General features: G+C 42.3%; 1 protein-coding gene across 1 annotated transcript in view; it reads right to left on the bottom strand.

Moving 5' to 3' along the window:
- The window catches only part of PHC3 (polyhomeotic homolog 3), an 81,275-nt gene extending 75,554 nt beyond the window's left edge, over positions 1-5,721 (bottom strand). The window contains exons 1-2 of the mRNA XM_082840068.1: positions 5,704-5,721; positions 2,990-3,155 (exon numbers count right to left, since the gene is read on the bottom strand). Of these exons, the coding sequence (XP_082696194.1) occupies positions 2,990-3,155; positions 5,704-5,717 (180 nt within the window). The 5' untranslated portion in view covers positions 5,718-5,721. The remainder of the gene's footprint in view (positions 1-2,989; positions 3,156-5,703) is intronic.
- Between the last annotated feature and the right edge of the window lie 7,900 nt (positions 5,722-13,621).

Raw genomic sequence — 13,621 nt, 5'->3', positions numbered from 1 at the left:
ATTTTACTGAATTTTAATTATAATTTAAATATAAAATAGCCACATGCAGCTAGTAGCTACTATATTGAACAGAGCAGATATATCTATTAACAAAAAATTCCCAAATATATCATTAGGTGAAAAAGCAGGTTACTAAATAGTGTATAGAGTAAGATACGATTTATATTAAAATATTTTAAAGAATATTCAGGAAAACATTAAAAGACTACTGACGGGTAGCTAGATTAGAAGTGATTTTTACCTTCTCATTTGTATTTTTCTTTAAATGTCTGAAAATACTTAGCTTCATTATATTAATAACCACTTAAAATTATAAAGCTATTTTTTTAGGAAATTACTAAATAATCACTTTTTAAAATGTTTTTAAATGTTTTTTAAATGTCAGATTCAACTGTTTCAAAACAGAATAAAACTGTTCTTACTAAAAAAAAACTTCCTGGTAAAGTGTTAATGACTGTGACTATTGAAAACTATGAACCTGAACTTCATAAATCGATAAGTATAGAAAAGCAAGTATTCTAATAAGAGGAAAATCCTTTATCTGTCCAAATGGTAAGTCAGACTTACCAGTACTCTGCAAACACATCCTAAAGTCACATCATGCCCATGATGACTCTGAAAGAGCACCCTAAATCTCAGCATCAAACCAGAGTTTTCAAAGAGCTAAGGGAGTAATAGAGCCATAATCCTACAGCTTGAGCTTCTGAGTCAGGACACCTTTACCACAAACCTATGAATCTCTTTATCCAAATTCCAAGAAAGCATATTTCCTTGTGTTTTTTACCTTCGTGTGTTCATATCTCAATTCCTCAACAAAAGACTGCTATACCGGGCTTCCCTGGTGGCGCAGTGGTTAAGAGTCTGCCTGCCAACGCAGGGGACGTGGGTTCGTGTTCCGGTCTGGGAGGATCCCACATGCCGCGGAGCGGCTGGGCCCGTGAGCCATGGCCGCTGAGCCTGCGCGTCCGGAGCTTGTGCTCCGCAACGGGAGAGGCCACAACAGTGAGAGGCCCGCGTACCGCAAAAAAAAAAAAAAAAAAAAACTGCTATACCTACTGCAGACTCTTGTCACAAAACCAATGTAGGCTTTTGACACCTAGTTGCAGGGGACTATAGATCTGCATTGTGATTTAGAATCACAACAATATGTCTTTTTCGTCAGGTAAATCTATATATGTTCTTCTAATTCCATAACAAAATTCTAAAATCAAACTGAAATAAAAATGAATAACCTATTTGGCACATATTTCTGTCAGAGTATAGTAATTATTTTCTATTGTCAGCACAGTCTTTCATTACGATTCAACACTATACTCATGGGAGAGAGACTCTTTAAATGCAGGTTAAAGATACAGCATATTGTTCTTATTTTGTTCCTATGAAGGAGCAAAGAAGGGGAAGAGGATTCTCAGGACTGAAAAAGAAAGCTGAAAGGTATTAAAGAACTACTTAGGTAGTTCAGTAAATATTGATTTGATTACATTTAAAGGTAAGCAATTCTATGATCTCATAAGAATTAGAGTTAGTGCTATTTGTGAGCTATATCTGTATCTACACATCTTCAATAACTTTTTTTTATTAACACATCCAGCTTAGGTAAAGCTAGAGAACAAAATGGTATTTAAAATGTCACATCATCTGTATGCTCAAGCTCTAGATACTCTTCCCTATATCCCTTGCCTCAGAGAAAGGTGAAAAACATTAAAAACACACTCTCCATTCCAGTTTGAATTCTTACTGAACTGACTAGGTCTCCAACAATTCTGATTCTACTCCACAGTAGCTTCAGAATCCTAAGCCACAGAACAGCTAAATAGCCAGTATACTGGGATCTCCACTCTAGAAAAATGTATCAGGGAGATGACTACATCACAAACAAGTAAGTTAGCCATGGCATGCAGGATCTTCACTGCAGCATGCAAACCTCTTAGTCGCAACATGCATGTGGGATCTAGTTCCCCGACCAGGGGTCGAACCTGGGCCCCCTGCACTGGGAGCTCGGAGTCTTACCCACTGGACACCAGCGAAGTCCCAAGGGCACAACTCTAAAGCTACAGCACCAACTAGTTATGTGAGTTTAGGAAAGTTATTTAGCCAATTTACAACATCAGTTTTCCCATTTGTTAAATGGAGAAAATCCATATTAAGAACCTATCAAATGCTTGGCACATAGCAAGTATTCAATATATATTAGCTATTACTGTTTACTGAGTATATATAATGTGCCCCACACAATTCTAGATGCTTCCTTTAATCCTCATAACTAACTAAGCAGGTGGTCTCATCCTCATTTTTCAGTTTCCTGAGGCTCAAGGAGATTATGCCTCTCACCCAAGGCTACATATCTACTAATGATAAAGAAAATGGAATTCAAAGAGCACATCAGATTGCAATGCCCATGCCCTTTTCATGCTATACCATATTGCCTCAACCTCCATTATTATAAAGGTTAACGACGTAAACTTTATTTTCCCAACTAAGTGAAGAGCCTAAGACTTTTCCTAATTAAAGATTCCCTTCCTCCTCTGCCCCTTAGAGCTCTTGAATGGATCCTCCTGTTTAGGGTTCTTAGGCCACTTGGGTTTAAAATGAACCTCTTAACGTATCTACAGAGCTGAACAGATCTGAATAGATCCTAAGTCCATATTTTGGGTTCATATGTAAAATAATCAGAAAAACCTAGAGCCATTCTTCATGTTGGGGCTCTTGGTTGAGTCTGTCAATGTTGTAGCAGTACCTAGAGACCTTCCAATTATAATTTTCCCAACATATTGTTTTATAAGCTACACGCTGACAAATGTAGGCCCTCTCAATAGAATGATTCTTCAATAACTCTGTTGCTTGTTCCAAACATGAACAATTCTAACTGTACTCATTTAGAGGGTATCAAGTAACTCATTTGAGGACATGAAACAATAGATTCATCTGGCTTAAGCAAAAAGTAATGACATCCTCAGTCTTAGCCTACGCATCATGGTAACTGAAATACCTGTACAGCATGTCGGTCTGAGCCACTATAGACAGAGATCTGTGGTTGCTGCATTCGAGAGGAGGAAGTGGTGATGGTGGTCGTGGTAGTGCTACTGGTTGTTGTCGATACCGAAGATGTTCCAGGGTTTGGTTCACTATCCATAGCTGTACTGTGGTCCTTAAACCTAGCAGATAACACAAAGGATTTATATTGGCAAAAGCATTATCTTATGGTGTTTAAAGAATAATTATTCCAAGAAATAATCAGCAACAGTCTAAATTTCTAAGAAGGCCCTCATTAAATACAGAGAGCACACAGTCACCATAAATACATGCCAGGGAAAAATACTTCACAAATATATAGCATATTTAATGGTTCATACCTACTAAATTTGAATTCAAATGACTCAGGATATGTAATTCAGATAAAGCCTGGCCTAAAGTTTACCTTTTTATTGTTGAAGGAAGATGAGTGTTTTGAAACCAAAACAGGTGATGACGGAATACTTAACTACCTAGGAAAATTAAAACTGAAGCAATGTCAGAGTATTAAAATATTTCTTTATATTCTTGTGACCATACTAATTACAAATTAAAGTCATTCTTATCTAGACATTAAAATAGGATGCCTGTGGACCTGTGTTAGCTTAGTTTAGTAGTTTAGCTTAGTTTAGTCAATTAGCTTAGTTTTTGGTTACCATATATACTTTATTTAAAAATAAGCTCTCTTAGAAAATAATTTAAAAAATAATTTATTAACTCACACTGCTTTCCCTCTAATTATTCTACAACATTGTCCTCACTACATGTAATAACTGAGTAATACTCATAAGCACATTACTCTGACTGGGTAAATAAGAGAAGCAGCTGAAAACAATTTCTCCACTTCCTTACAAAAATCTCTTTTTCACAAATAATAGCTCCAAATTTTGAAAACAGCATAATTATGTCACTTTCCTCATGTACGGACAGTAAAGTGCAGTTTTGTACCACACTGATTCTTTTCCCTACAATATTACAAACTCATTTCACTGCTGTGGTACAAAATTCCACTAAATACAGAATCTGTATTTTAACAAGTTCAAACAACATATTAAGTCAATTCTGAGGGGCTTAATATTGTTAGAAACGAGAACTACAGTATTTTTTTGAAGGGTCAGAAATGCACCACAATGGTGAAAAGCACACTTGAGAATATACTGGCTTTATCTGCTTTTCTTATCAGTCTTTTCTTCTGAGAGACAAAACCTGACCCACCTCATAGAAGCAGCATTGACAAGAATGTAACAAGAACACTTTCTACTTCATGAAAAGACAAAGGAATTTGGCACTAACTGTGTATGCACGCACTATTCCCATACGGTGTCCTTTTATGTACAAATTTTCTTTGTTCTTTATATCATGTATGTAAATAGTATTTATGTGCTCTTTCAGGAATCAAATGGTTAAAAAAAAACCCGATTTAATAAGAGGAAAAGTGAAAGGAAAAAGTGGGGGGGGGGAGCTGACTCTTACTAATTATTTTGATTAGTAAATAACACATCTTTATGCTTCGTTGGGTTTTTTTTGGGGGGGGAGGGCGGTTTGTAGTTTTGCAAACTGCCTTCCAATCATCAAATCACAGCATCATATGGTAACTATTCAACAGCATACAGACATAGCGGTAGATAAACTTTTTACCAAATTACTATCTGTCATAGCACTTCTGAACCACGTACCAAAGATATGCAAAAAGCCAGCTTAAATTCTGGTCGTTTTACAGTGCTATTCTGCTCAGCCATGTGCCCAACCTCAAACCCTACGGTAAGCAGTTCAGTAACTAACTAAATATGGTCACAGAGAATCCAAAAGCGAGACACAGGTCTAAACATCGGTGGGTAGAACTGGCCAAACCAGTGCACTGCATTTGGAGACCTGGCACAAAAGAACAATTTTGGTAACTCCGCCGTCTACGCAGTTTTGCCTGCAAAATACAAACAGCAGTTCTGCTGCACCAGCGGCCTACCCAGGAAACACTAAGTTTGAGTCGCTAACTAAGCATACCATCACACCGCCACACAGGAATGTGGCCCTCTAGGGCGGCATCAACACTGCAGCCAGAGACCCGAAGGAAAGGAAGATCTTTCCTTGCAGGGTGTTTTCAGCCTCGTCAGACTCGCAACAGACCCCGCCGCTGCAAGGCCGGCGCTGCGACACCTCCTCCAAGCCTCCCGGGGGAGGGCGGTGAGCAGCCCCACGTCTCGCGTTCTCCCACTGAGAAGCAGTGGGGTGGCGCTGGGCGGGGTGGCGGGGTTGGGGGGGGAAGGAGGCGAGCGCGAAGGAGGCCTGGCAGTGCCCGCCCAGCCCTACCCAGCCTCCGCGGGCCCCCGGCTCGGCAGCCGTCACAAGGCTGCCCGCGGGGCCCACTTGCAGGGATGACAGCGCCTGAGGGGTCCAGTCGGGCTCATCTTCCGGAAGATTCCTACGGTCGGGGTCCGAGGGACAACCCTGCGCACAGGGCCCCGCAAATCCGGGGACAGACGGCGGAAGGGGCGCTCCCGCCTGGAGGTAACTGGACCCTTACAGTTCTCCTCCGTCTCCCCACAAGGGCCAAGCGGGGTCCTCCACGATAAGAAAGCTCTCACGTCCCCCTTTCCCCGCACTGCCCGCGAAAGAGCCCTGAGCTCAAGGGGACGTGTCGCTGCCCCCCACTCGCCCCCCGGTTACGACATTAGTCACCAGCAAGTAACTCACTCCGCTTCCGCCATCTTCTCTCCTCCATCACTACCATGGGCTGCGCATGCGCCCCCCGGCGGCCACGGCGGCGGCGAGGGAGGGGGCGGGGTCGGCTAGCCTCGGGCCCCCGAGGTCACGTGGGGTCCTCGTCTTCCAATCCCCCCTCCCAGTACAAGCCTTGCTTGCTGTGGAAAGTGACCAGGTTTCCAGTTTACATACCAGTGTCTCACCTTCCCCAGTGCTCGCTTTCTTTTGCTTAGGGTCTTCTTCCTCTTGGGGAGGGTGTCTGTAACTAAGATATGAAAAGTTCTGATTAGGCTGTTAAAATTTTTAAGAACATCTAAAATATATCAAAGCCTATGTGAACTGCAAAGAGTGAGATGGAAGAGAATACCACGAGGATTGGATGATGAGGTGTCAGTGAAAGGAAATGCCATGGTAGCTGCAGGGTTTGTTACCTGGGGCGCATGGCAGTTTGGGGATGGAACCGGCAATTCCTCTCTTGGGCTCAAAGACAGTGTTCTAGATCCCCATAAGGTGGACGGTTAAGGAATCGTCATGATTACCCTATGAATATCATTCATGTGTTTGACATGAATTTACAGAGTGGTCAGTGGAGATTGCAAACTTGCATACCGCAGGGAACAAGCAGGAATGGCCACCAGTTTGCTAATGTAATTTACTATATGCTACGCATATGGCAACTAATCTGAAGCAGGATGAGACAAACATGCAAATTTGAGTGAAACAAGTCCTTGTCTTCCAACAAATCTTAATCTGGAGAGTGAAATGGGTTTTACAGAGATAGCCACACATTCTAAGTGATCTGACACATCCATCAGGCGCTTTGGCAACCTTAAGTTCAAGCAATAATAAATCTTTACTGTCCTTCGCCAAAAACAGCATGCTGATCACAAACAGTGCCTTCTTTTTCCACGTTTTAAGATGGTGGAGTCTCATTTCAAGAACTGAGAAATGAATTAGTGATATAAATTCATCGCAAAGTGTAATATGGTCTAATGAAAAGTATACTTAATCTTATAAATCCTGTGATCAGGATGTCCCTAGGGAAGGTAAGAGACCACTGCCTATGTAAGGTAAATTGTTCTTTACCACTTCTCCCTGTGTGTTAACATTGTTTCTTTACCTTATTTTCTTATCTAAAGCAGTGACCTTCCTCCTACTCCTAGGAGAACTCACTGAGAAAGTCCCCTTTGAAAAGTCCCTGTAGATGCTTAAAAATAAGATATTACTACTTTTTCTTTCATTTCTGAGCTGCTCATATGATGCCATTGTCATTTAACTCTCAAGAATCAACTGTTGGAACTTCCTTGGTGGTCCAGTGGTTAAGAGTCCACTCTTCCAATGCAAGGCGTGTGGGTTTGATCCCGGGTTGGGGAACTAAGATCCTGCATACTGCGTGGCCAAAAAAAAAAAAAAATCAACTGTCTATTGGTATTGCTGACATTTTTGTTTAGTAAAACAAAACTGAAGAAAGCAGTCTTAGACCTAAACATGAAAAATGTGTAATCCAAAGGAATGTTTGGAATAAATGGGCCAAAATTATGCCTTTTCATCCCTCTTTCCTTTGAACATCTAAGGCCTATATCTATATTGTCATCTCATGCAGATTGGCTTTAAAAGTCAGAACATATATTAGGTAAAATCAGGCCAGTACTTCTTTTTATTTATTTTATTCTATTCTATTTTTTATTTTTTATTTTTTTTGGCAGTGGCTTGCAGGAGCTTAGTTCCCGGACCAGGGATGGAACCCAGTGCCGGCAGTGAGAGTGCCAAGTCCTAACCGCTGGACCTCCAGAGAATCCCCAGTACTGCTTTTTAGAAACATTTCAAAACCCAATATTTATTATAACAACAACTAGCATTTGTATAGCCTTTTACTGAAAGCAGAGGATTTCCACAAACTCATTTGATCATCACAACAATCCTAGTTAACATTTTCATTTAGCACAGAAATATAATGAGGCTCGGGCTTCCCTGGTGGTGCAGTGGTTGAGAATCCGCCTGCCAATGCAGGGGACGTGGGTTCGAGCCCTGGTCTGGGAAGATCCCACGTGCCTCAGAGCAACTAAGCCCATGCACCACAACTACTGAGCCTGTGCTCTAGAGCCCGCAAGCCACAACTACTGAGCCCGCATGCTGCAACTACTGAAGCCCGCGTGCCTAGAGCCCATGTTCTGCGACAAGAAAAGCCACCACAATGAGAAGCCCGTGCACCACAATGAAGAGTAACCCCCGCTCGCTGCAGTTAGAGAAAGCCCGTGCACAGCAACGAAGACCCAACACAGCCAAAAATAAATAAATAAAATAAATAAATTTATTTTTAAAAAAAGAAATATAATGAGGCTCAAGGTGATTAAATACCTGTGGTGACTCTGCTAGACTGTACCAGAAATGGGGTTCTAACTTAAGCTTTACATGGGCAAAATCAAGTTTTCGTTCCTGCATCATTCAGCAAGCCACTGTGTGAAATGTTAGTGGAGACAAAGTATGATAAAGGACTACCCTCAAGAAATGTATCATCACTTATCTGATGAAACAGAGGAAGGTGTATTACCTCTTTGTGATTTCCTAATGAAGAGATTTATGTGTCATGCTAACAGGCTGAACTTCTTTCTGAAGTTTCCAGGAAACGTTGCTTTGGAGAAGTGCCAGCATCGTATATTTTAGAAAAGTCCCTCTAGCAAGGATGGATTGGAGGAAAGTAAAACCGGAGACAGGGAAACTGGTTGGGAAACTGTATTAATCCTTAAAGAAATGGTAAAAGGCTCCAGGAATGAAAAAGAAGGATAAAAATTTTTGCTCCTTTGTTGCACCAGTCACACTTCAAGCGCTCAATAGCCATATGTGGCTAGTGGCAACTATATTGTACAGTGTAGATATAGAACATTTCCATTATTACAGAAAGTTCTATTGGACAGTGCTCATCTGAATGCTAGATTAGGGATTGGCAAACTACTATTTCTGTCTTAGTCAGTTTGGGCAGCTATGACAGAGGCCATGGACTGGGCAGCTTAAGCAAACATTTATTTCTCACAGTTCTGGAGGCTGGGAAGTCCAGGGTCACAGTGCAGGCAGATTCAGTGTCCAGTAAGGGCCCTCTTCCTGATTTGCAGACAGCCACCTTCTCACTGAATCCTCACATGGTGGAGAGAGAAGACAGTATAGCAGGAATGGGGACCATGGGCATTTGGGCCACTTCTTCATGTAACTCACTTGTGCCTCAAGGCCTGCTCAGCCCTATCATGTATAGTCCACTTCCATTTGATGGTGGAATGCTGCTATGCACACCCAACTTTACGGTCTGGTGGACCAGATGACACTCAGTTCACAATGAGCAGCTTGCATGGTAACTTGGTGACCCATAGTTAAGCATTCAGTCTCTACTAAGGTCCAGTAGCAAGAGCTGTTTCTCAAAAGGAGAGTAGTTATCTGCAGAGGGTGATAGGGCTTTGTTCCAAAATCCTGAGGACCTGTGCTGTGATTTCCCTATAGGGCCCTGCCGAAGGCTCCAAACAGCATTCCTATCTGCCGCTACCACTTGGGATGGAGTAACACACCCAAATGAGGAGTATGTTGCCTCCAAAATCCAAATGGGCCCTCTAGGTATTAGACTTCTTTTTTTGTTTGTAGGAGGGGCCAGATGCAACAATTTATCCCTCACCTTAGAAGGGATATTTCAACATGCCCTGCACCTCTGGACCTCCTAGAAATTTCACTGACATGGAAGAAGAAATGTTGCTGAATTTTTCTCAGATTTATTTCCCACCTTCTGACACACAAATGTCTTACCAATAAGTTGAGTAGTTGCTACTTTTTGCACACTACGTCCGATCAGCATAATGTCTTCAATGTAATGGACCAGTGGACCAGTGTGATATGATGTGAAAGAAAAAGGTGATCAAAATTCTTTCAAACTAATTATGACATAGGGTTGCAGGGTTGATTTAGCCCTGATGTAGGATTGTGAAGGTGTATTGCTGGCCTTTCCAGCTGAAAACAAACTGCTTCTGGTGGTCTTTACTAACAGGTATCAAGAAAAAAGCATTTGTCAGATCAATAGTTGCATACTAGGTACCAGAGGATATATTAATTTGCCCAACCAATAAAAACCACATCTGGTAAAGCAGCTGCAACTGAAGTCACCAACTGGTCAAGCTTAGAGTAATCCACTGTCATTCTCCAAAATCTGTCTGCCTTCTGCACAGGCCAACAGGCAAGTTGAGCGGGGATGTGGTGGCGTTAATCTCTGCAATCCCTCCAGGAATATGGTATTGCTTTTGGTTTACTATTTTCCTAGGTAGAGGCAGTTCTACTGGCTTCCACTTGACCTTTACCACCATACTAGTCCTCACTCCACAGGTCAAGGAACCAATGTGGTGATTCTGCCAGGTGCTCAGTGTATCTATTTTTTATTTTTTGGGGGGGCTGTGTTGGGTCTTAGTTGCGGCATGTGGGATCTTTCGTTGAGGCGTGTGAGTTTCTCTCTAGTTGTGGCGCGTGGGCTCCAGGACACACGGGTTCTGTGTTTGCGGCACGTGGGCTTAGTTGCCCCGTGGCATGTGGGATCTTAGTTCCCCCACCGGGGATCGAACCTGTGTCCCCTGCATTGGAAGCGGATTCTTTACCACTGGACCACCAGGGAAATCCCTCAGTGTATCTATTCTAATTCCTCATTCCAGGACTAGGGAAATAACCATAAGATGGGTTTGGGGACCCACTGGGCCCACTGTGAGACAAACTTGAGATAAAACTCCTTCAATCACCTGACTTCCATAAGCCCCTTCTGTAACTGGTAGACCACAGTGATGTTTGATCTCCTGGAATTAATGTCAGTTCAGAGCCAGCATCCAGTAGTCCCCAAATGGTCTGATTATTTCTTTTTCCCCAGTGCACAGTTACCCTGCTAAAAGGTTGTAGGTCCCTTTGGTGAAGTCTGGAGAAAGATTAACTGTATCAACTTTGGCTGGTGTACCAGTGTCCTTTCTGTCGGGGATGTAGCCTCTTCTTTATTTGAGGGGTACTGAGGTCTGTAAACCAGCTCAAGTCTGGGAATTGATTGAAGGGATATGACTCTCTTTTTATGATTCAGGTTAGACTTTTGTTTACTTGATCTAGAACTTTTTATACTGATACTATTCAAGTAAGAATTTAGGGCTTCCCTGGTGGCGCAGTGGTTGAGAGTCCGCCTGCCGATGCAGGGGACGCGGGTTCGTGCCCCGGTCCGGGAGGATCCCAGTATTTAGTATTGGGAGCGGAGCGGCTGGGCCCGTGAGCCATGGCCGCTGAGCCTGCGCATCCGGAGCCTGTGCTCTGCAACGGGAGAGGCCACAGCAGGGAGAGGCCCGCATACCGGAAAAAAAAAAAAAAAAAAAAGAATTTCGTAGGTTTCCTATCTGCTTCACTTCTAGGAATACCATGATCAACTAGCCAATGACATAGGTCTGCACAAGTCAGACTATCCGGATTGCTGCTCTGACTCTGCTGTCCACCAGTGCCGCCACTTGGTCCCTGCAACCCTAGGATCCAATTACTCCTGTTGCATTTAGGTTCCCCAATTCCGTGGCTACAGTTCCCACTGTAAGGTCTGGCCTACAGAGAAGAGCGATCACAGAGCCTTTCACGGATGCTGGAGCTCCCCTCACAAACTGCTATGGAGTGAGTATTTGTGTCCCCCCCCCCAAATGTTGAAGCCCTAATCCCCAATGTGATGGTATTTGGAAACTTTGGGAGGTAATTAGGTCATCAGAGTTGAACCTTTATAAATGGGATTAGTGCTCTTAGGAGAAGAAAGATGAGAGAGATGATCTCTCTCCACCATGTGAGGATACAGCAACAAGGTAGCCATTGTCTGCAAACTGGGAAGAAGTTTCTCACCAGACACCACATTTGCCAGCACCTTGATCCTGGACTTCCCACTCTCTAGAACTGTGAGAAATAATTGTTTGTTGTTTAAACCACCCAGTCTGTGGTACTTATTATAGCAGCCCAAACTGACTAACACAAGCCCACAGGCCAAATCCAGCCTGCGCTTGTTTTTATACAGCCCTCAAGCTAAGAATGGTTTCTACATTTTCTAATGATTGAAACAAATATCCAAGGAAGAATCTTTTGTGACAAGTGAGAATTATGTGGAATTTATATTTCAGTGTCCATAAATTAGGTCTTACTGGAACACAGCAATACTCACTCGTTTATGTATTGTCTACAGCTACTTTTGTGCTTCAAGGGCAGAGTTGAGTAGTTGCAACAGACACTGTAATGGTCCACTTGACAGAAAAAGTATGCTGACCTGTGTTCTAAATACTGATCACCTCGTGCTGGACACTTGCAGGGTAGTTAATATAGTACATACACTGTCCTACACCCCATCTAGACTTGATTGCTGTCCTAATATCCTATATGGTGAGACAGAAGGTCAAGTGACCCAGATTTGAATTCTGGTAAAGTACTGACCCTCCTTGGGAAACTGCTTCACGTTTTAGTTTTTTTTGTTGTTTTGTTTTTTATTTATTTATTTGGTTGTGCTGGGTCTTAGTTGCTTTTGTTTTTTTGAGGTCTTAGTTTTATAATGTGAAAAAAAGAGGGACAACACCTTACAAGATTGTCGTACAGCCTTAAAAAACCAAATGTAAAGTCTAAAAAAGTTCTCTTTTTTCTTCTTTTAACTTTTTATCAAAGTCTTCCTTCACCTGAATTTGTTCAATAAATGTTACTGAGTATGCCTAATACTCAAAAGGTTTTAAATGCTTGTCGAGGGAATGAATGCTTGAATATTTGGATGAATGAGGACTAAAATTCTAGTATATCCTGTAGGTTGGAATGACGCAGTATATGGACTTGCTTCCTCTTTTCCTTGAAAGTAATACAGTATACTAAAACCAAATACTTTGACTAAAGCAAATAGTACTGAAACTGAAAAGACAGTCTAGTCCTGCCACCTCTCTCATCTACTCTTAAAATAATCAGTATGTTAATCATATGCTTATCAATCTTATCTTCCCTTGTATACCTGTGGTTGGCACTGTTACTAGTTGGCTATGTTTCCCCAGGGGCTGAATAGCACAAACTGGGAGCTTTAAAGCTTAAAGGGACATTAGACGTCATGTGACCCATGCTGAGGAAGAATCCATGGCAAAAGCAGAATCTGAACTCTGATCTCCTAACCTCCTATCCATCCAGTCTGGAGTTTTTTGCCTTGTGCCACGAAGCCTTCCTTCAAGCATGTAGGTACGTGATAAACACTTGAAGCTGCTATGGACTTTCATTTCCATTCTGCTTTTTGCTTAATGTTTACTTAGCATTGTGGCAGCCTGGAAGAGTTGTGCTACGTAGAGCTGTAGAAATAGACAAACTTAGATTTCAATCCTGACTTTGCCATTCTCTAGCTGTGTGACCTCTTGCAATGCTATCAGCTCCACCTTCAAAATATAACCTCATCATAACTGAATCGCTTTGCTGTACACCTGAAACTAGCACAACACTGTAAGTCAACTGTTTTCAAGAAAAATTTAGATATATATACAAATAAAACCTCATCTCTGGCCACACTATCATGAACACGCATGAAATTATCAAAATACAAACCAAGTCAATCTGACACTTCTCACCACCTCCACAGTTATCAGCCCAAGCCAGGCCACCATCATCTCTCCCCTGGACCACTGCCATAGGCTCCTGACAGGTCACCGGCTTCTATTCTTGCTCCTCTGTAATTTACTCTCTGCAGAGCAGTCTAAGTAAGCTTTATAGCTGTAAATCAGATCACGTCACTGTCCTGCTCAAATCATCCAGTGCCCATCACACAGCAGAGAGTTTTCTCTTGTTCACTCTGCTCCAGCCACTCTGGCGTCCTTGCTTTTCCTTCTCACACTTGCTACTTCCCGGTTGGGAAAGGCTTTTACACAGGTCTCGC

This window comes from Leucopleurus acutus (genome assembly GCF_964270905.1).
Source record: "Leucopleurus acutus genome assembly, chromosome: 5".
NCBI classification, from domain to species: Eukaryota; Metazoa; Chordata; class Mammalia; order Artiodactyla; family Delphinidae; genus Leucopleurus; species Leucopleurus acutus.
Note: the sequence above shows the minus strand (reverse complement) of the source record. Positions and strands in the feature narration are given on the sequence as shown.